This window comes from Ischnura elegans, chromosome 12 (genome assembly GCF_921293095.1).
Source record: "Ischnura elegans chromosome 12, ioIscEleg1.1, whole genome shotgun sequence".
Classification (NCBI taxonomy): domain Eukaryota; kingdom Metazoa; phylum Arthropoda; class Insecta; order Odonata; family Coenagrionidae; genus Ischnura; species Ischnura elegans.
In genome coordinates, this window is record NC_060257.1 from 6,974,857 (window position 1) to 6,999,534 (window position 24,678).

Consider the following 24,678-nt stretch of genomic DNA (forward strand, 5'->3'; position numbering starts at 1 on the left):
GCTGTTGAAAATGGCGTCCGCTGGAGGTAGCGAACTCCTCAGCGGAGCGTTCCGAGAAGCGCTGTTCGCTAGCTCAGCGCTAGCCTGGATGAACGCACCCCATGTTTTTGATTTTGACAACGCCGAAATTTTAGATCATGAGGTTAATTTGAGGAGAAGACTTTTCATAAAAATGGTACATATATCTAAATCAATTAATAGTTGTAATAAAAAAACAGACGTGACTACGTAGGTTTCCGCGGTGTTCAGGTTCCAATTTCTCCATGTTTTCAGATGATGACTTATTTCCACCGCGGAAACCTACGTAGTCACATTGTAAGCCTCTACGGGGAGGATGTGGACAGCCTGATCAGAAGACTTGAGAAATTGAGGGGGAAGAAAGAAAGGCTTCTGTCTTCCTTAGCCTTTCTTCTTCGCTGCCGGGACACGGACACGATTCCTGTACGTGTGGAAATAAGTCATCATCTGAAAACGAGTTCTGCCAAAAGGATCTTGCTTCGAGCCAGCAAGGCCCTGCTTAGGGAACGCGTGCATCATACTCGCCTCTCACTCCACCGCTGCTCCGAAGAACTATACAAGATTCACTCACAGTTGAGCAGCTCATTGAATGCAACCGATTGGGACAAGATTGAGAAGATAACTTATTTCACATCTCAAAACGTGGAAATAACTGCCCGGAAGACGCAGATAAAGAAGTTCGACAAGTTACACAACATGCAACACCCTTCAGATCAACATCTACGGGATCGATCTGTGGTTAACCTGACCGAGAGAGTACTAGACGACGCTACCACGTCAGTGCTATCTAAAGGACATAACTTCGCCATAGCTCCCAAGAATTTACCTATGGAGAGGATCATCACGGAAGTTGAGTCTGCCATTAGGAAGCTCCCAAAAGATGACGCCGCTGAAATAAGAGAGGATGTCTCTCACATTCTCCGCACTGCTAGACCACCCAAGCAAAACTTATCCGCTGCAGAGAGGGAAGCTCTGTCAAAACTCAAGAGCGATGAGAGTCTCATCATACTGAGAGCGGATAAAGGCAACAACGCAACCGTTCTCATGACCAGAAAGGACTACAACGAAAGAATCTCCCAACTCCTGGACGATCCTGCATATCAGCAGCTGAAATCGAACCCTACCATCAGGATAGAGCGACAAGTGAAGAAACTCATCAAGAGGTCATCCATCCCTCAGGAGACGCAGCGGAACCTCATACCACGTGCCGCAAAACCACCAAGATTATATAGTTTACCGAAGATCCACAAGGAAGGAGTTCCACTGCGACCTATAGTGAGTCAAATCGGTGCCCCCACTTACCTCTTATCGAAGTATCTCTCTCAATCATTGCAACAGTTTGTGGGGAAGACTGAGTCCCTTGTGAAGAATTCTGTCCATTTCATTGAGATCCTAAACAGCACCACCATTACTAAGAACGACCTCTTAGTCAGTTTTGACGTCGTTTCGCTGTTAACCCGTGTCCCCGTTAAAGACTCAGTAGATATTATCAAAGAACTCACAAAAGTTGGAGTGCCTAAAGATTTCCCGTCATTAGTGCAACACTGTCTTGAGAATTCGAATTTTTTCTGTGGAACAATAATTACTACGAGCAGATATAAGGCGCAGCAATGGGTTTGCCTTTGTCACCAGTGATAGCGAACCTTTGTTTCATTGGAATGACCGCGCCGTAGGCGCGAACTTGTCAGCTGTGCCGGTGAGATATTTCTCACCCTAACCAGCCAGTTAACAAATGAAGACAGTAAATGGCGTGCGTGTATCGTTGTCGGTGTAGTGATTTGTTCGCGAGAAAGAGAAACTTAAAATTAGACTAAATATTGGCGATTACACTATAATCTAAACAATAATATTTGACATGGCATTACATTGAGAAAGCGATGAGCACAATGTTTACATGGATTTTCTTTTTCTTTTCCTGCAGTGGTTTAATTCTTTTATATATATATTTTTAAAGTTTTTTTTATAACTATATATATTTTTTTTACGATTTTTTATAGTACAATATGTACTATCTTTTGTCATTTTTTTTGATTGGATATAATTTTTTATTTATATTGTTAGTTTTTTTAAAATGTTTTTTTGTATAATAGTTTATATATTTTTTTTCAGGATTATTTTTTTACCACTGCGGTATATATATATTTTTTTTTGGACATATGCATACTAGAGTTTTATGAGGAGAGCCAGTTATGGACAGTTGGCTGTGGAACAAATAGATTTAAATGCAGTTACGGAATAAGGTCATAATTAATTAAAGTACTTAAAAGTTAGTAATAGATGTCGGACTAAAGTTATAAGATTTGCAAGAAGATAGGAAAGACTCATAGAAGAGTGATTTGGTGAGGCAGTGTGTACTTTGTCGGGATACTTGGGTCGTAATCCCATATGTCTGTAAGTAGTGTGTTATTCGTGCCCTTCAGCCTGGACTTGAAATTATTTACAAGGGCGGAAATGAAGTCGTTCATAGTGGGAATGTTGTGAGCGGAGAGGACGTCGGACATACGAGTGAGTCGACTGATACGGAGAAGGTGCCGGAGAGACTTATTTTGGAAAGTTTCCAGTTTCTGACGGATGCTCTTATTTTTCGCATAGATCTCGCACGCGTATAGTACAATTGGGCGAACAATTGATTTATACAATCTGGCTATTGACTGATGGGAAAGGGGAGAGGTGGGGGAGCAGAGGCAAGAGATTGCCTGTCGGACTCCGATGGCTTTGGAGATAACGGATCGTAGGTGGTGGGTAAAGGTGAGCTTGCCGTCAAGAATGACGCCGAGAAATTTGTGCGTGGTAGCTCTTGGAATCGTCAGCTTGTTGATGTGTAGTGTGGTTTGCGGGAAGTGTTTTCGTCGACGTGAGAAGTGTAGATGAGTGCTTTTTGTTGCGTTTATGGTGATTTTCCAGGTTTTTGTCCAAGTATGAATAAGGTTTAAGTGTCTGTTATATGGAGCAATTTGAGAGAAAGGCACTGGCCTCTGCGAAGCACAAACCATCCCTTTGGATTCGATATGTGGATGATACCTTTATCATCTGGCCCCACGGCAAGGAAAATCTACAGGAATTCCTACTGCACCCGAATTCCCCACACAAGGATATACAATTCACCATGGAGTTAGAGAAAGACGGCCAGCTACCTTTTTTGGACGTTTTGGTAAAGAAAAGGAGTGACGGTCACCTCGGGCACTCTGTATATCGGAAAGCCACGCATACGGACCGGTATCTAGACTATGCCTCGCACCACCATCCTGTGCAAAAGGCGTCCTTGATAAATACACTTTTTCACCGGGCCCACCGCGTTTCGGATGCTGAGTCGCTGGCAGAAGAAGAGAAACATCTAATTGCAGCATTGAAAAAGAATGGCAACCCGGATTCGGCCCTGAAAAGGACCATTATAAGAAAAGCACTTTCAAGTGAAAAAACGGAAAACGAAAGAGCTTGGGCCGTCATTCCCTACGTCGCAGGGACCACCGAAAGGATTGCGAGGGCCCTGAAAAAGCACGGCGTCACCACCAGGTTTAACTGTATGGAAAAGCATACATCGGTGAGACTTGCCGTTCACTCAAGACGGATGCAAGAGCACCGAAGGGCAACGAAAAACAGGCAATTCCAGCTGTCTGCCATATCGGAGCACGCCTGGACCCCGGGACATAACATTAAGGGCCTTTGCACACTAGGCCACCAAAGTAGCGCCACCATGGAAGCGCCACCACGAAAGGCATTGAGTTAAATGTACAACAGCACACTGGGCCACTCTGGTGGCTTGGTCGCGCTCCTGGAAGCGCGGCCAAAAATGCGGTGGCCCGAGCCCCCGACTTTGCTCGCCACCACGGACGCGCCACCAGCCGAAAAACATTGAATCATATGGAGCACTGCACACTAGAGCTACTTTGTGGTGACACCAGTAGTTTTATGTTTTGTTTTCTCCAGTGTAACTTGTGATCATGGCCAAACTTGACGTGGAACGTTTTATCCTAGAAGTGCAAACCATGCCAGCGTTGTTGAACATGGGTAGTGAAGTGTACTCGGACAGAGATGAAAAGCGAAAGGGTTGGTTGGAGTTGGTAGAATTATTTATAGAGAAGGAGAATTCTACGGAGGAAGAAAAAAATGAATATTGTAGGTGCATTCTAAACATTACATGAATTAATAAAACGCGTGGCACTTTCAATACAATAATAGTTTATTCGGGATTGCAAAAATTTAAAAATACATTACATATATGTGCTATTTTCAATGTTAACCATCGTTTCATATTATACATATATTATACATTAACTGTGCTTTGAAATATTAATTTTTTAAACTATTATCTGTAGACTTAACCTCAAGGCTAGGACAGTATTTCTAGATCACCCGGTATTGCCATTCCAAACTGCCATCTGGACTATCAAAGTATTCAGCAAACTTATCTCGAATACTTAGAGCTTCTTTTGTGCTTTTACTCTCATTGTCAACATTTAGATTTTGAAAGCCAACTGCATTCAAGGTTTCCTCAAACTTAAAACCATCTCTACTTCGCACAAAATTGTGAAGTATGTTGCAAGCTTTCACAATATTTTCCGCAAGCAATACATCTACATTCAGTGCGCGATGAAATATTTGCCACTTATTGCTTAACAGCCCAAAAGAAAATTCTATGAGTCTACGCGCTCGTGAATGGCGGTAATTATAAACTTTTTTCGATTTGTGAGTGATTTCTTTGGGTAAGGACGCATTACATGACTTGACAGGGCAAATGCCTCATCGGCAACAATCAGGTATCGTAACGGTGAAGTAGTATCACCAATTGGTCTTGCTACAGGTAAACTTAACGTATTGCTGTTCAAAGCTGCGTTCAAGGTACTATCTTTGAAAATAGTGCTGTCGCTTTCTTTTCCAAAGCTCCCGACATCGATGAAAGTAAACAAGTAGTTTGCATCGCACAATGCAAGCAGCACAATTGAACAATAATGTTTATAGTTATAGTATCTACATCGAGCCACTATTCCACGGTTTTGTAAGTCGTATATGTTTTCCGTCAAGTGTACCTACACAGTTTGGAAAATTTGTAATTGAGTGAAAGTCTTCTGCAGTACACTTCCACTTTTCGGTACTTATATCAGGAATACATTCGTTCTTCATTGTTGCCCATATTTCTCTTGTCACTTCTCTTACGATTTTTCCCACCGTTGTTTGTCCCAAGCGATAGTAAATATGTAGTTGAGTTATTGTGATCCCACTTCCCAAGTAACTGAAAAAGAATCAAAGAATTAAAATTTAAATTGTTTGACGTATATACATAATTTAACCGTCGAGTGGGCGCGCGTGTTATTTTTACACGACCGGGCGCGTGGCGTACTTTGTCCACAATATATGCATTTATATGATAACACTCGATTTTTGTTGAAATTTATCTTTATTTGTGGAAATTAGTCCAAGCTTGTGCATTTATAGGCGATACAGATATAAAGGCACACAGGTGGATCATGACCAGTCGCGCGGCGTAAATTATACGCCACGGGTTTCTGATTCCTCTTGCCGATTTTGAAAATTTTGCTACAATGCTTTGTGCTTTAAAAAATCACGCTATGGACAGTCAAAATGATATATAATAATATACTAGGCCATTCAAGAAAAGCAAAGCGCGAGGTACACGGCCGGTCGCACGGCGTACTTTGTACGCCACGGGTGTCGGTTGAAACGTTTGCCAGCAACAATTAGCGGCAAGTCCTTCAGGACTGCAGCAAACAACTTCTCAGAGGTTCCAGCCACTTCAGAACCAAATGGACCAGCAAAGAAGTGTACTTTCACCTCAATCAAAAAGTGATTTTTCAAATGAATCAACTTATGAATTTACCACTTTGTATTAAAAATATACCACTGTTAATACCCATATTTCTGATACATTTTATTAAACTATGATTATTTTGATTGTGTATTTTTGTTTTGTTTTTACTTACCTCAACGTTACAAGCAACTTTTGTTCTGGCGGTATACAATCTCGGAATCTGGTTGTGGTTCCTGTAATCTTTTCTTTCAACCTTCTGAATAGTTCGTCATAGCTACCAACAGTCATTCTCGCATATGTGTAAAATTTATCCGGGTTGTTTCTGAGGTCCACATAATGAGTAAAAAACACTCATCTTGAACTTCGTTCGCGTAAAAACGGGTGTATCCAGTATTTTCTCCTGCATTTTTTCCTTTTATTCCGTAAGTAAAAAAACATAAAAGCGAACCCAAAAGCTTCTTCCACATCCATAACGGTCAATAGGAAACCATGAACTGAGTACCTAAGCGTGGTGGCTGATGCAGTGGCTCGCCACTCGAGGTAACTCGCCACCAAACGCGCTTCCAAAGTAGCGCTTCCATGGTGGCGCCACTTTGGTGGCCTAGTGTGCAAAGGCCCTAAGTTTGACGATGCCAAGATAATAGTGAAAGAAGGCAGATATTTTCCCAGACTCATCCGCGAATCCATTGAGATAGAGACCTATAGCCCGGACGGACAATTTTAACAGAGACGACGGCTACCATCTGGATGCCCATTGGAGGAGGCTCATTAGGCGGACCAATAAGAGAGCGGCAGCCACAACTGGCGAGACTGACCCCCTATATAAGGAGGACGAAAATCGTGGACCGGCATCATCTTCGACCTGAAGACGCTGGCAGCAGTGCCAGCGAAACTGTTGTCATCACCAACAAACCCACGCGGTTGCACCGGAAACATGGAGAAATTAAAAAAACAGACATTGAAAACCTTAGTAATATTTATTTTTATTTAATTAATCAAAATTAATGGTAACTAGGTTTGGTAATAGATTGGTAACGTAATATCAATAAATATGCACAAAGCTAAGGTATGTCAAAAATTTGTGTGTATTCTGTTCTTAAATATATAGTTATATAAACTACTTCATTCATTCACACGACGCCTTAAGCGCAAACATACGTATAAATTCATAGGTAAGGAAAGAAAGAGAAAGGAACATGTAATAGAAAAAGGACGAGGACAATGATGCTGTGGTAGATGGAAAAAGCCAGAAAATCAGAGGGTAAAAATGCGGCCTGACTGGGACTCGAACCCAGAACCTCCTGGTTGCCGGCCGTTGTGGGTTGTTATTTTTTTTAAATTGTATTATTGTAAATAAAACTCTATCGTAACATTTATTTATGTTAAAATATTGTATTCATTGTATTTTATATTAATACTAAAACGTTATTGTACTTTTCCACACGCCAGTAACAATCGAGTTTATTGTATTTTATATCGTTCTCATGTTTTCTTTCATAGCCCTGATGATAGTTTAAAATAAACACAAACGTTGGCTGAAACTTTTTTGCATCACATACATTGACCTATACTCCGAGAACTATTTTACCATGTATAAAACTAACGATTTCTGTACCTGAAGATGTCGCCTCAGCGACGAACCCGGTCGTCTTAAATAAATTATGTGAAAAAGTACCATACCTTTTTAATTGTTTACAATGGATTTTCACAAAGTTAAGGCTGAAAAAATCGAGTTCATGGAAATCATGGTGCTCAAGTTATGGAAGAGTGACGATCCATTGTATTCGTTGTTGGAAATTATTGTCAAGATGTGACTACCAGTTAAGAATCTTCGAGTTTAAATTTGATAAATGAATAAATTGGCTTCATTTCTTAATTGTTTTGATGATAAAAAAAAACGTTCGGCGATAACCGATAAGTACCTAAGTCAATACAATTCGATTTCAAGAGAACAGAATTTACCTTTAAATAGGCTGTAAACATTTCTCATCTCCGAAAGTCAAGGATTCGAAGATTCGTCTGATGTAGCTCTCCCCAATCCGCTAGCCTCATCATAGCGACGTTTTTCTTCTCTTTTACATCCTGAATAAATGGTCGACTGAGAATCATTCGGGGCTGTCCTTCGCATTTTTTCCCGTCCAAGTGACCCCTGAAGATTGTCTAAAATGGGTCATCACGTTTCATGAGGAGGCCAATCAAATATATCCGTTTTCTCCTCAGGGTTTTTAGACTTATCGTTTCCCCCACTCTTCTAAGGACCGTCTCCTTACTTACTCGGTCGATCCATTTTTTATCTTCATCATTTCGTCCTTGCAGAATGCTTGTTATTCAACCAAAGGCTTGTTATCAGAGCGAGTGTATTCACTCTGTTGATATAAACCTATAAAAATAGTATGAAATTGTGAAAAATAGGCATTAATATAATTGGATTAGGTACACGAAAACAGAATTTACCATAATTAGGTTAAAATTTACGATAAAATGACTATGAAACATTTTGAAGCATAGAAATGAAATCAAAATAGCCGCTCCAGAAGAAGAGATACATTATACGCTTGTCATTTGTCAGAAAATTGTCACCTCTCAACAGGTGGCGCTGAAATTTTTTTCAAAATGTGTGGAATGCCATCAGTTAATTAATTTCATGTATTGTTATTTTTTTCGTTTACTGGTATATTCGCCGGATTTAGTCTAGGTATTTAACAAGGTATTGTGACTTGTAGATTTACATTATTTCCAAAATTATTTTCTGCTTGAGTTAATTGCCGAAGTTGATTAATTGTGGAAACCCGTGCTTCGAAAGCTAATTCCCTTTCGAGCGTACGAAGATAACTGCTGTGGCCTGCAGTTAGTTCATTAATTAGTTCAAGTTTCACATATTCTTGTAAGGGTTACCGCCATGCGAGTAATACATTTAGTAATATGTGCAGCTCAATTTATGCTGGCTAGTGGTTACATTTTATTGACAGCTTTGAATGAAAACGATATTGGTTTCATCTCAGAAGCTGCGAATTATATTGCAGCAAGAGGCTTAGAATGTTCCGTTTTAATTCCGCTGACAGCCAAAGATTTGATGGACCCTAACGATAAGGTGACTGTCATTACGTTCAAAAATGAAGTCGATCTCTCTGAGTTTTCAGAGGAAGATTACAGTGCACCAGTGCCTCAAACCGAAGTCGAAATGCTTCTGAAAAGCTGCGAAAACTTGGTCAAAGAAAAGTCTGTCGTGGAACTTCTGCTGAAAAATCCACCTACCACGGCCATTTTTCCTTCATTTCTTCAAGACGCTTGCGTTCTCCCCCTCGTTGCTTACTTGAACTCGAGGTTAACGAAGACGACCAACGAGAAAAAAATCACCACTTTCGTTTGGTCCTCCAACTACCTATCCGATTCGTGGGTGTATTATCACTTAACGTCGTCGATAATTCCCGAGAACGAAATGGAGTCTGGCACTTACTCTCGCTTCAAGAGTTTCGTCAATTGGTGGCTTTTCGTGAGAGAAATACACGGGAATTACGTGGATCCCGCCACTAGGATTGTGGAGTCCAACTTGGAGAACTTTGACTCGTACTTGGGTTACGCCCCGCCAAGCCTATCTGAGTTATATGAGAACAGGGTGAACCTCACGTTGGTGAGCACCCATCCCATGTTTACTCCTCCCACACCTCTGGCTTTGGGGATATCCCCGTTAACAGTTAATATCGGCTGCTTTCACTGCAGACCGGCCACGGCTCTTCCTAAGGTCAGTCCTACCTCATCACATTCGTCTGACGGGAAACGCATGGGTTTCAGTTCACGCATGGTACAGTAACTATTCTTCCCATTCTTCTGGCATGATCTCACTAAGGGAAAAGATTCCTAGCATCCCTGACTGGCTGTTAGCATTTGGTTCCTAACAGGATGATTTTGAATGATGTGAAGGAAATGGGTTTTGCATGCTCAGACTTTTGTAACTTCTTGAAATTTTTTGCATGCTACTGTTAAGTTTGGGTTTGCACTACTGATAGAATGCAGATGATCACTCCACACTGAAAAAGAGCATAGTTATAGGAATTTTCGCTGGGAGACAGAATCTGTTCAAACCTCTCTCCTATCATCCAAAACCCTGTGTCACCTAAACTTTTTCTACCTGGCTGTGAAGAGTCGTAGTTTAAAAAGTTTGCTCGTAGTTTAACACTTCTTGATTTCTATTTAAAACAACTGGAAATTTTTTATTTATATTTTTTGGCGGCACCAAGTACTGCCACTGTACAAAAAATTCTTGGCTGTAGGTGACATTTGTTTGGCCTGCTTCATGTGTTGTTTTGAGCACCACACTAAAATATGAAAGGAATTTCAGGCAAACTTCCAAATCACGTCCTCTGCTCAAAAACTTGGGTGTCCCTCAAGGATCTATATTAGGACCCCTTTTGTTTATCCTTTTCATAAATGACTCCCTAAACACTTGCCAACAACATAACTCCTCATACTAGGCAGAAGATAAATCAGCCATCACTTCAGCCTATTTCTTTAATGATTTTCTTAAGCTCATACGCAGTGTCTCATAAGAAATGTATCAGTAGAGCATGTTCAACAAATTACTAATGAACAAATAGAAAAAACAGCTTATTTAGTTTCTTAAAGTGTGCATATATGCGCAACTTGCTATCATGCAAAGACGTTAACTACTTCCTTAACTAATACAACTGCCATAACGCCCCGGGCCTCCAAATAAAATAATAACTGGAATGGTCTTCAAGTGCTCTGGATATTGTTACAATAATATCCATTGGTGTCATGATAAGAAAGCTATTGTAATTGTTATTTTTTGAATGATATACCATGCAAGATTGCTTTCATGTATTGCGTACGGAATTATGATCCTGGGAAATTCTAGCATAGCTTTATCTACCCAGAAAAAAAGAGAAAATAAAACCATGCACAAAGTCCCTATACAGATCCCTGGTAAACCACTCTTCACCACAGAAAACATACTGACATTCCTCTCTATTGTGTGATAGTGTTTGATTTTAAATATTCAATTGGTATGCTCTTTCAGGAATTGGAGGAGCATGTTAACAAATACAAATCTGGGGCAGTGGTCATCGAGTTAGATTTTAAATTTAAAATCCCAGAGGTTGTGAAAAAGGCTGTCATCGAATTGAGCAAGAATCTTCCTTTCTCTGTGTTTTGGCAAAGAGCTAGCAGGAATCCATCCGAAGAAATAAAGGATTCCGGGCTTCCTGAGAATCTGTTCGTTGGAAAAAATTTACCACTCCAGGATTTACTGGGTGAGTAGAGTTGAGTATCCTACTGGTTGTTTTGGGTGTGATAACAGCAAAATTGGGATTGACGGAATAAAATAATAAATTAAAATTTCCACACACAAATTTTCAAGTCAGCTGACACCAATGTGTTGTCAGTCAAATTCAAATGGTATCAGTCACACTCTGCCAAAGTTAGTCTAACATTAATAGACTTACAAATTAAGCCAGTCTGTCATCAGTTAACAACAATAGTGGCAAGGTCTGTAAATTATCTGGGCTTGTACTGACTTGAAATTTTTCAATAAGGACATTATTAGATGAAATAGCATTGGCACTGGCTGCTGACCGTTTGCACATGCTGTTAGCTAGTCTGATTTCAGACATAATGTAAGAGAGATCTTGTCTCAATGATAAAACATCTTCACCTGGTACCAGCAAAGACAGTATGCATATGAAAGTGCACATTTAAAAACATCAGAACTGACTTAGTGCCGCCAGCAATGGCACTACTATGACTATGGTGCCAGATAGTGTGATAGCTCCCACTCCATTGCATCTGACACCAATTCCGGCACATGTAGAAACAACTGAGTTAGGGTCAATAGTTAATGTTAAGTTATTATTCGGACTGGTGCAGATCCCAAAACTTTGCTTCTTGGATGCTTAAGGGGTTGGGGGTTGCCTAAACCATTTGGCTGTCAATTCCCATGCATCAGAAAAACATCCATTTCATTAAATAAGCCGTTTATTTAGTTTTCTTGATGCTGAAATTTATCGCCAATTTCGGTTTTCATTGAAGCCGCCTTGCTTATTATAAAAGGCAAACGCAGAAAATTACTACATAGTTAAATGTAATAATGAAACTATATTGCAGGGTAACTCAACAAACTCTTTTGGCATTCATCTCAGAGCCAACTTCATAAAGGCTACCTCATGAAAGAATGTGCTATCTTGTGAGAACCTTGTACAGTTCTGTTAGTCTTGAGGTAGAGCTAATATTATATCATGTTATCTTCTCCTCACGTATGTCGTACAACATAATACAACAGCAACAACACTCTGGGAGCCTTCAACTCATTCTGTAAATATTTTCAACCACGAAAAGATTGATCAGGATTATCTCGAAAGAATATTGTTCTCCATCCATACCCATCTTTGTAAAACTAAATATCCTTCCATTCCCTCATTTTTATATCATATATGTGCTAGTAATATTCATCTATTCATCATTCTAAAATTTTTAACAAACTTCCCAATCAAATAAAAAACATTCTGTCACTTTGATCATTTTAAAATAAGTTTGTAGTTTATAGCAGGAAAATTTATTCTACTCAATTAAAAGAATATCTTCACGAATAACACTGGGGAACGACCAATTTGTTGTCTTAGATCTGAGACTTGTTTTTGGACTTAGTTTTTGGCATCTGGGTAAGAAAATAACCTCAGTTTTTATCTATCACATCATAGGCGGATCGGACGGCATGGGGGCACCTGCCCCCCCCCTCCCCAGACCCTTAAAAAAATATGCAAGATTTTTAATACTGTCCCATTATCATTGCATTCATTTTGTATTACGGGGTATCCTTGTGCCCCCCCAGCATAAAATCCTGGAAACGGCCTTGCTTGTGCCCCCCACAGAAAGAAATCTGGATCCGTCCCTGTATCCCATTAACTATTTTAGCTACAGGATACTCTCCCCTGTCATAAAACATTTTTACATCAAGGAATTTAAAGAAAATTTTATCTTGTATACTTCCCATACAGAATGATTTAATTTATGCAAGGTTTATTTACAATTACGGCTAGTTAAAATTGTGATCAATAAAATAGTGACTTTTTTATTAAACGATAAATATAAATATTCAGGTTAAAAATTTTAGCTTCTAGCTTTCTTTCTGGAGTGTTTAATCTGTGAACATTAATCAGTAACAATCTATTTGAGATAGATTCAAGTCTCGTACCAAATCATTAGAGTAACGCTAGTCTAATCCCTTACAAACGGAATCATCTTCAATTTCAATATATTCATCATTGGGGTCAATTTGATCTTCACCAGATTTGTATTCCTGTATCTGCAATGAGATGAAATGAGATACTTTGAAAACTGGCTCTGGGATTCAAGCTAGACGAAGAAACGGGCATATAGATGATGATTAACTAGAATACTCTATTTTACATTTGATTTTCTTGTTGTGCACAGACTTTATTTTGGTATAAATAAGCAACAAGAGTGATATTTGGGCTCTCTCCACATCATTAGTTCACCAACTAGTATCATGTTCCCTTTCTCCAAGCCCGTAAACTCTTGACATACTGCTTTTTCACTTTTTCAGGGGCCCATGATTTATTTTGATCACTAATTTCAACCTTAACCCTTTCGAGACGGTGGAGTTGTATCTCGCCTTAGCACGACTGCTGTACTGAGCCCCGAGAGATTCTTCCGTCCCCTCCATACGGAGCATTTCGTTAAGGAGGGTGTCGTGGATAATCACGCACTCTCAGCACCACCATATTCAATCCTTCCTAGCGTGGACTCCGCATTATCTCGGACTCCAAGGGTAGTTGGGTTCCCTCCTTTCGGGGTTTATAACCCTACCAGCGGCATTGGTTTAGGGTCAATCATGCTTCGTTTATATGAATTAGCTATATGGATAATTGTTGCTTGAACGTAAATTGCAGAGTTGGAATGGAATTCCTCGTTTTATTCTGAGAATTGTCAAATTTTGAAATAAGCTCTACCATCAATATTAATGCATATAATACAGCAACAATTTCCATGTTGATGTTTGTACTGAAATTGAGCTATAAGTTAATATTTATCGTATAATTTTGTTTAAAAATTATAAACGCTGCTCAAGAGACAAATAATTCAATTTTTAGTTTATATTTTTTGAGAAAGGAACAAATATTTATTTTGCAAAATGACTGGATAAACAAGACTGCGGTCCGTTACCGCTGAGAGGGGTAATATGAGATGAGGGGTCTGGGTACCTGCTCCCGGATTTTGAGGGTAAAGCCTAAGCCCCACTGTGTTGGGTCCCGAAACAGAGACATTGCACACCCACGACTATCATAAAAGGGGGAGAGCTAGGAAATGTATATATACAGCATTCATTCACTTGCATAGGAAAATCTCCGACGATAATTTGCAGCTTTCGTCTCCCGGGTCAAGAAACATCCAGATGCATATTTTCGTCTTAAGTAGGGAAAAGGTTAAAATAGGCAAAACAGGCTATTAAGGCTTGCCTCACAAGTGCATTGCTGTTTGTCTTTTGTCGCCTACTAGCAGAACGGGTAGACAGAATATTTGAAGATCCAAGCGTTTTTCCATTTTGAAATACTGGAATGCAACACAGGAAATTTCTCAGTTCATACGGATGTAAATAAAAAACTAAACACTGCTAACATTGTAAAATGAAGAGAACTCGCAATTCACGTCAAAATCTAGCTCAGGAGCACCTGTACTCCGACCCTCCACGATTTTTGTTTATTTACATTCCATAATGCCTGCCAAGCAATGCAAGCTAATACAAGCAATGAATTTAACTTTCAGAAACATTGAAACAAAATTTATAGGTGACCTATTACCAGGTATGACTTACCAATGCATGTCAATAGGGTAATTTCCTTCATCAAAGAAAACGAAAGGCATTGATTGCGATTCGTTACCCACCATAAGTGCATTCTTGATATACAAATTATATGGTTTTAGAAATCACAGTTTAGACGAATGTTAACCCTTTCGCTGCTACAAGCGGGAATACCCACAAAAAACATTATGGTTATTGCCTGTGACATGCGGGGATATTCCACGACTTTCAAAAAACTTTTCCTTTCAACACGACATGCGGGTAAATATCTACGTTTTCGAAAAACCCTCCCTTCGGTCGTAGGTGCTGTCATCTGCTCGAAATTCTAGCGGAACTACGTCCACTCGTGCGGCGACATTCAGCGACGTCAAATGAATGATTCAATTCATTTTTTTCTGGATAATAGGCAAAATAATGGAACCGATGAAAAATCTATTGAAGCAGCAAAAGGGTTAAATTGGTGCCCATGCGATGCCACTCGACATGACGTCACAGACGGGGGCTCAGCTAGGAATCAAGGCTAAGGGGAGGGGGGGAGGGTTTAGGTGCAAGTAACACCGGTGTGTGTTGGGGTCTGGAATACCCGCCAGGATAAGCGGTAGGTGTGATTAATAAACTGCGGAATTTTAAGATAAATGGTTCAAAATGGCACAGAGCTCAGGGAAACATTCTCAATAATCACCTATTAAAATTGCTATGGTGGAAAAGTTTCCTTTGTTTGATAGGGTATTAATGATCCTTATTTAAGCCAAGCGCTACCTGCTAGTAGGGTACTCTATGCTACCGCCATGCTCGGCAGCAAGCAGCCTGCATCATAGTGACATTCATAGCCTCGCACCCAGGTGGCTTCACACAGCAGCAGCCAGACGTCACACGGGCTTTTCCCAGCATTCATATGTTTTCATGCACTTGAAAATTTTCACTTTTCATTAAATCGTAAAAAATAGATATCGTAATTTAAAAATCTAAAAGCATGAAATACATATTCCAGGAGTGATAGTCTTTCAATTTAGGCAATAAAAAGATATAGGTAACAACCCTATTGACAACAAACTAGCAGTGTATGCAACCCGCTCAACACTGAAGCTACCTATGGAGCAAATTTTGGACCAAGTGACTGCGTCTCACTGTAATATATCCTGGATAATTAGACAACTACATATACACCTATCGCTTACCTCCTATGGCATCAATCACCCGGCAATAGTCGCATAAGGTTAATGTCAGCCAATTGGGGAGCAATGATGCCTCCTGCGACCAATGATCGATCGTGCTGAGTGTGATCATAATTACCCAGGGAATGATGAAAAAACTTGACATGGCAGAAGAAAACTAACTACAGTTTTGAAATCAATATGCCTATTCAACCCTGAACCAGCTCAAAAATTGAAGTCAAAAGCAAAAAGTTAAAAATTGTTCCCCAGAGTAATTGACCTAATTGTGTAACACTTGCTTTGAGTTTGGTTTCATTCTCTCAGTATCTTAATTGTATACATCTTGACGTGTCTTATATCATGTGCACTTGATATTCGCTCTAATAAGTTATCATTATGTATTATTATATTTCGAAATTACCACATTTATGACAACTATTTAAAACTCATTCTTTTCACAGGTCACCCAAGGAGTCGCATATTTGTGAGCAGGTGTTCAATGGATTCCGTATTAATTGCCACTTATCACGGAGTGCCAATAATTTGCTTGCCAGGTACTCATTTCGATGAGTCTGTAGCGTCTTTTGTGGAGAAACATGGAATCGGAGTGATTTTACCCAGGAAAACTATTACGGGGATGTTACTGTTTAAGGCCATAAGTGAAGTTACCAATGATGTCAGGTAAATAATTAGTTTTTAGTCAATTGATTACATAATACTTTCATGGTCCATTTTCATGATAAATTAATTCTTGGGTGGGTCTATGTTCTTGTGGGTCTGCTATTAACGTTTCCCCTTCAATGTTGGAGGCCTCTTTAGGGTGGAATGAGGACAGTGGAATAACCAACAACAAATTACCTTAGTTTTTTCTATTCAGAGAGCAATTATTTCATGCAGAAATTTTTAGCCTCCCTGCTTGAAAGAAGAAATAAGAATTTGCCAAAGTCCTTCCCAGCTCACTTGCTCACCTGAGATTTTTCTTTAGGAAACCAAATACATATTTGAAACAATTTTTTAGCATTTCATTTGCAATGTCACATTATTGCATTAAATATGCATACAATAATGACTTTGGCGATACTTATCAACACCTTGAGACTGAGCATAGATATATAGCTGAGATAGAGATATGGATAATGTACCAGATTCCACCCAGATGGGAGCATCATCTCTAGGTGATGGCCGACTGCACTTGGCAGCCGTAACCTTGAAAGCTGTTTTGCTTTCCCTTTGCTTATCGGTTTCAGGTCTTTACAAATGTTGGCAGTGGGTTTTCAACTGTTTAAAGTCCAAGTTAGTTCTGGTTTCGACCTTTCCTGTGACAATGCCAATCTTGGAAAGTTTGTGAACTTTTTTCAATTTTCCTGATCATGTGCAATATTTCGGATCACAGCAAAATTACAATTTTTGAAGTGAAAACTTCTTGTGTCGCATTGAGAACTTTTGTAGATGGTTAAAATACATTGGACTCACGTCACCGTCACCACTACTATATATATGTATAATTGTGTATGTTCTACATATACACAGTATACTCGCTATATACACAGTACTTGTGGAGGGGTACGAACCATTGGACTCGCATCATCGTCACCAGTCCATACTCGTGCAGGAGAGTGTACTTGATACCAGAATAGTGAAGGTTAGTGCAATGTAACTCAATTTCTTTTAATACGTTCAATTGGAGTAGCTTATTCGCACGTTGTGCCATAAAATTAATTTATAAATGTGAAGAGTTTACATATATATTGTAGAAATATAAAAAAGGAAACACATGGAGCAAAATTTAAAAACAAATGGAGTCAATGCTGCTGCCTGGGGGGTCAGTAAAGTGGAGAAAAATTTTGCTTTTGGCACGAAAACATCCAAATGGTGAAAGTGAACTTGCAAGCAAACAATGCGAATGGGCAAACACGTCACATCACATTTACGGGAGGGATAAGGACTCTTGACAATCAGGTTGCAAGGGGTAATTAAATTGCTGGCTTTCCACCCTGTGGCTCAGGGTTCAAATCCCCAGCAGTTGCGGAATTTTTCTGAAACTTCCCGATCTCTTCATGAGTGCTGTGTGGAGTGCACCTCAAGTTAACCCTTTCGAGACGGTGGAGTTGTATCTCGCATTAGTACGACTGCTGTACTGAGCCCCAAGAGACTCTTACGTCCCCTCCGTACGGTGCATTGTTGAGGACATTCGTTAAGAAGGCTCTTGCTGATGATCACGCACTCTCAGCGCCAACCTTTTTCGACCCTTCGTCGTGGGGACTTTGCATTACCTGGGAATCCAAGGGTAATTGGCCTCCCTTCTTTCAGGGTTTATAACCCTACCAGTGGCATTGAATCGCGGTCAATCGAGCTTCGTTTATATGATCGTCTTAGCAATATGGATAATTGTCCTTGCACGTAAATTGCAGACTTCAAATTGAATTCATCATTTTCTTCTGACAAGGGGAGACCACGAAACTTGCTCTGCTTTTCAATGCCATATTATTTATGGCCTTCGGAATGGTGAACACATCCCTGAACTAGTAGTGGTTCCAGTGAATGGGCCTTAGTTTGGCTGTAATTAATTAATTTTCATGCGGTACTTTTCACAAGCCGCGTATATTTCCATGATATCGCACCATTCAGCAGATGGGTCAGGTGGGGTAATGGTTTGCGTTTAAGACCACCACCCTGGCGACCAGGGTTCAAGGCTTCGTGATGGTTGTAAATTTTGTTGTCTTCATTGTGATCATACGGCATCAACTTTTTCATTAATTTTAATTGTGACAAGCATAGACATGAGACTATTTTTTTATCATCATAATGGCGTTTAGGTATTTAAGCAGTGTCATTTCAAACACGGAGATACGACGACTACACAAGCAAGGGTTGGTGTGTGCCAAAATGTTAATTTTTTCATTGCTTATACTGATCAACTTCCACATTAAAAATTAAAACCACTCTTGCGAGACCACAACCATTAAAGGCTCGCGGCGATCAACAACATGCGTACAGACATAATTAATAGGAACACAAAACGATTATAAAATGCCATATCTCTCGAACACTTGTAATTCACTTTACTCCAAAGGGAGTTTACTTACACAGTACCTATGTGCTAAAAGAACCTTTCCGAAATATAATTTCCATTAATAAATAGGATGAAATAAAAGTTGACCCTGGACCGGGTGTGCTGGCGTATAAAACATGTCAATCTTCGAAAACCAAGGATTTCAACATCGTACGTACATTCTGGGCTAGAATGGTCTCGTGTATTCCTACAATGTACTTTGACTGTCTATATTGTGAGTTTTCAAAGTGCGAGGTATTGTAGCTAATTTTTTTAGATTGCAAGAGTAACCAGTCACACGTGGCGTATAAATTATGCCGCGCGACCGGCCGTGTACCACCTGTGTACCTTTATATTTGTGTCACCTATAAATGTACAAGATTTTACTAATTTCTACAAATAATGATTAATTTTAACAAAAATCGAGTCTTATCATATAAACACATAACATGGGCAAAGTACGCCATTCGCCCGGTTGTGTAGAAATAACAGTCGCTAGAGGGTTGAAAGCAACAATAGGGTAGTTTCCTATTATTTTTATAGTGCGTAAATCGAAAGATTATTACTCCTGGAGTATGTATTTCACGTTTTTAGATTTTTAAATGATGATATCTATTTTTCGAGATTAAATGAAAAGTGAAAATTTTCAAGCGCACGAAAACGTAACGGGTAGGTATGAATGCTGGGAAAAACTCCTCATGACGTCGTCCCACTGCCGCAAGTGAGGTGACCTTGGGGCGAGACTCTGAGCGCTGATACGACGCAGGATTTTTTCCGCGATCTTTATTTAAAAAAAAAAAAATTCCGATGATTTTGCGATCCATTTTATTTTTTAAAAATAAAGATCGCGGAAAAAATTGAGTAAGAGTGAAAATCATGCACGGATAATTGGGAGTTAGCTGTATCTGATAGGGCATCATGACATGGCTTGGTTTCTAAACACAGGGAAGTCATACTATTTGCCTGAAGAATGACATGATAAATTTTTGAAGTGCGCCTTGTATGGTGAAGAAGACCGACAGCTGAGATCACTTCTGCCATCAGCGAAGGGTAGGGTGGAAAGAGTCCTGGCATCAGCAATAGCCAGCTCATAAAATGTTGCGAACAGATCACAATAATCTCCCTTTCTCCTGAGCACTGCGTTAAGGATGGGTCATACTCATTTTTACTGTTGAATCCTTTATATTTTGCCACTTTAATTTAATGATTCATGTTTTTGTTCATATGTAATGGGCAACTACCATTAATGACACAACTTTGCATAATTTTTGTACTTATTGAATGTCTGCATATATATTTTGTTTAAAAAAAGTCATGTCATCGAAGTTGCTACATTAATGCATTCCCATCATACCAAAAAGGACTACTAACATCAAGCCTGAGAAGATACAAGTGAACTCTATAAAAATTATTTTTTTTAATATATACAATGGCACTTCCGAGAGAAGAGTGCATATTAAAGTCTTCAGGTTTAAATACTTGCCACAACAGAGGGGAACTCGGGATTTAAACACTGAAGCACGCAACATGGTGAAGAAAGGCACCACAGCTTAATGCCCCATCGACACACAGAGTGCTTAACCCTCTCTCTGCTGAAGATGAAAATACACGTGTGGACGTTTCTTGACCCGGGAGACGAAAGCTGCAAATTTTCATCGGAGATTATCCTATGCAAGTGAACAAATGTCGAATAAATACGTTTCCTAGCTCTCCCCCTTTTATGATGGTTGCAGGTTCGCGAAGTCTCAGTTGCAGGACCCAACAAAGCGGGACTTAGGCTTTACCCTCGAAATCCGGGAGCAGGTACCCGGACCCTTCGTCTTATATTACCCCTCTCTGTGGTAAGGAACCACGGTCATTCAATTGTTCATTCTGTCAGTTTTCAAAATAAATATTTGTTCCTTCCTCAAAAAATGTAAACTAAGAACTGAATTCTTTGTCTCTTGAGCAACGTTTACAATTTTTAAACGAAATTCTATCAATGAAAAATTAACTTATATCTCTATTTCAGGGCAAACATCAACACGGAAATTATATGCGTTAATATTGACGGTCGAGCTTCATTCAAAATTTGAAAATACTCACAAGGGGAGACCACGAAACTTGCTCCGCCTTTTTCAATGCTGTATTTTTTATGGCCTTCGGAACGGTGAACACATCCCTGAACTAGTAGTGGTTCTGTTGAATGGGCCTTAGTTTGGCGATGCCACTCCACATGATGTCACAGGGACCTAGTTTCTACACGAGAGGATAGGAGTTTTACATCGTCTGAGGTTACCAATGCATGCATGTAAATCTGACGAGACCGTAGGGGTGGTATGAAGTATGGAGGTTCATGATGCTTTCACTCACTAAACGTTCGCTTTTCTACCTCATTACTTCTATGTTGAACTCACTCCCTTCACACATCGTCCCCTTTGCACTTCCATCGAAATCCTTCATAAGCCTCTCCCTATCCAGTCACCGAAGTAGTCTGTACCTGCAGATTCTTGTTGTCCTTTTGTAAATGTAATTATCGTTTTCTACTTGTTATATTGCATCTTCGTCCTCTAATTTACGTATTGTTACCTGGCCACTATAAAATGGTGACTATATGCTGTATGTGGTTCTCTTTCTTTAAAATAAAAATAAAATAAAAAATAAAATTTTCATTTGCAGTTTCCGAGGAATCGCTCGTCATTTGGCTGAAACTTTGCGGGATCAACCTGAGACTCCTGGCGATCGGTTAATTTTTGCAATTGAGAATTTGGAAAGACACCGAGACCACAGGCACTACTCTCAAGTAAAAAAACAAAATTTCATCAGCACTCACTACTGGGACGTTTGCATAGCACTCACACTGGTGGCGGTTCTCTTCTTCTCCGTCCTGGGTTGTGGGATATGCTTCCTCTTCCAATCGTTCTCTCATCATTCAGAAACTCTTAACACTAGCAGTAAGAAAATAATTTGAGGAGTGATTTTGGGGTGCTCCTTACACACGTGCAATACATTCAAACTGGGTCCGCAAATTTTTCACTGTAAACGATGATTTGTAGGAAAAAAAATTAGCAATATTAGCTGTGGGAAGCAGTAAGATGGAGATGTCTTTTTTCTTATAACTACCACAGGTAAAATTAGCAGAAATCCTGGTTAACGTAATGGTTAATATGCGTGGGGTTCGGTCAATTTTAAATTAGCGTGAAAGATTTGGAACATGCAGGGCTGTATTCATTAGCTTCATGCTCTTTTCACCTCAATTTTATTAAATTCAAACCGTGAATCACGGAAGAAAACAACTTTGGGTTGAAAAATAACATGGATATTACATTTCTTGGTGAAGTATGCTGTGGGGAAAGATATTGAGGCAGCTACAAGACACCTTGAGTGAACATTTCACAGAGAAAAAAATCATCCACCTTGACCAGGATTCGAACCTGGATCCCCCTATTTCTGGTTGAGTTTTGCCATTTTTGCACGTAGTGATGCCTCGGAGGCTTAACTGGTTAAAGCTTCAAAAATCCAGGCTCAATCCTGGTCAAGGCGAATGATTTTTTCCCTGAGGAATTTTCCCACCATTTGTGCATTGTGGGAGACACCGTGAAGTTATCACAGTGGCTAGTCCCAGTGTACTTAAAAAAAAAAAAAACAACTCATTTTCAATACACTGCATGTGTTTCAGTTACTTTTTCAAAAGAATGACACAAGGTGTACAGTATGCATTAATTTTTCAAAATAAATACCTCGGTGACATTGAGCAAATTTTTGGTTGATTTTTAATTTAATATTTTACTAAGTTTTCCTATAAACTGACCTTCACTTATCTTTCAAAAGGAATTAGGTGGTGGTGGTATTCCCTCTTCATTTAAGATTTTATTTGTGCAATATAGCAATATTTTCATACCAAAAATGTTTTTCACCATATTTCATGTTCAGAATGTTTGATCACTGTTAACTATCTTTCCAAATGAACGTGGTGGTGGAACTCTTATCTTCCTCTTGAACTCTTATCTTTCATCAATCTGAACATCTTATACTCATTAATTTTGATGTTCAAGTGTTGTTATATAATTGTGTATTCAGTAACTTTATGCTAGTTGAATGGCTCATCTGCTATTAATACGTAATGTATGAACCAATGCAAATTTTATGAGGATTTTACTATTTTTTGTATGGTATTTTTATACTTCTGAATAAAAAATTATATAAATTTAAATTACCATTGAGTTTTTCATTGATTCCCTTTCAAAGTGATTTCCTATCTGTACATCCAATTTGAATACATACATTCCATTGAATAGTTCTGTGAGGATGAAAGTTGTTTTTAAATATGTAGTAATTTTGTCATAAAAAGTTCATAAATATAATCAGTTGAGTACACTAAAGACCTCACTGATGACCAGTTTCTGAGATTAAAGTTATTAACAGTGCCTTCTGTTCACATATATCACACTGTCAATTTAAAAAACCCCAGATTTTGTAAATAATGAAATCCATTCTTATGATACTAGGATAAAATATGATACACATGAGATGCCATCCTGCTCCACTAAATATCAAAGGAGTCCTGGAAATACATATGTGCATGAAACTTATTAATAATTTACTAGCTGATATAAAACAAGAGGACAGATGCAGTAGGTTTGAGAGAATGTTATTTAACTTCCTGGTTACAAGGCATGTTAACAATGCCAATGAATATCTCACGTTGCAAGTAACGTAAACCCTGCACCTGCATCATTCTTTCTTTTGACCTATCCTAGACACTTACTTTATGCTTATATTTTGTGCTATGTCTTTTGGACAAATAAAACTTATTGTAATTATAATGTGGGTAAAAATATCGCCCACCACCTAATTGGATGGACTCCCCAAGGCATAAGCTGAACATCCATCCCACTGCATTCAGTGGTCTTACACTTCACCACGCCAGGCTATCCTTTGTAGTGGCAGACACTAATACATTGGTATCGTTAGCATACAATATTGGAAGTACTCCTAGTACGTATTTTAACATATCTGGCAGGTTATTTATAAATAAAAGGAACAGAACTAGGCCCAAAACAGAGCCCTGGGTAACACCCAAGACAACTTTTTCACCAATATACAAACACCACCACCTTTAGATATATCCCTGCAATAACAACTTGCCATATTGTAACCCTCTATTCTGACACAACAAACTTCATTGGAGTAAAGCCAATGCTCTGAAATACATATTACATCAGGTTTATAAATGTCTGTAAAAATGTCCAATTGATCAACTTTAGACCGAATACTTTGTATATTAAAATGCTTAACATATAATTCACTCACAACAGATTTTGAATCGCTTGGATCTAGTCATGTCGCTTTGGGTTTTAGAGATCCAGTGACCGATTTCGTTACTCTATCATGGGTTGTAATTTGCGTTTTGCCGCTGTTCTTAGTTGATGGGTCATTACAAGGTATGGATGCAGCGACCGTTACATCTTTAAACCGTTTAGATGGGAAGAATTTCCCCACCTTCACTCCCTGAGGCCAGGTTTCACTTTTAAACATATCTTCCCGAGGGCTATACGGCACGTCAACTTTAAAAGAACGATATTTTTCGCCAACAAACAAGCTCTCACACAGAAAGTCACAATTTGGAATTTTTTTGTGCAGATATTTGGATATATCATCACATGTTGTGATTGATTTAACACGTCCCACATAGATAAGGGACTGCCGTGGGACACCAGAAAAGTTTTGTGTATCGTTAGAACACACACTGCTGCCAAACACAACCTTGTGTTTACGCTTTTTATTTTTTTCCGATCTCACCTATATATTAATGACCTTCCCTCACACTTCAACTCTGGTGACCTCATCATGTATGCAGATGATACCAATC

The 24,678-nt window shown here is 39.2% G+C and overlaps 1 protein-coding gene across 1 annotated transcript; it reads left to right on the forward strand.

Moving 5' to 3' along the window:
* The first annotated feature begins 8,393 nt into the window (after positions 1 to 8,393).
* On the forward strand, positions 8,394 to 23,019 carry LOC124169417 (UDP-glucuronosyltransferase 2C1-like). Its single transcript, XM_046548012.1, has 4 exons — positions 8,394 to 9,527; positions 10,824 to 11,055; positions 16,237 to 16,456; positions 21,486 to 23,019. Exons 1-4 carry the CDS (start codon positions 8,685 to 8,687, stop codon positions 21,775 to 21,777), a joined length of 1,587 nt encoding a protein of 528 aa, XP_046403968.1. The 5' UTR covers positions 8,394 to 8,684; the 3' UTR covers positions 21,778 to 23,019.
* Positions 23,020 to 24,678: the final 1,659 nt, after the last annotated feature.

Coding starts and splice junctions, on each gene's coding strand:
- LOC124169417 (XM_046548012.1), top strand. CDS start 8,685: ATGCGAGTAATACATTTAGTAATATGTGCAGCTCAATTTATGCTGGCT. Junction 9,528..10,823: donor CGGCCACGGCTCTTCCTAAG/GTCAGTCCTACC, acceptor ATGCTCTTTCAG/GAATTGGAGGAGCATGTTAA. Junction 16,457..21,485: donor GAAGTTACCAATGATGTCAG/GTAAATAATTAG, acceptor TTTCATTTGCAG/TTTCCGAGGAATCGCTCGTC.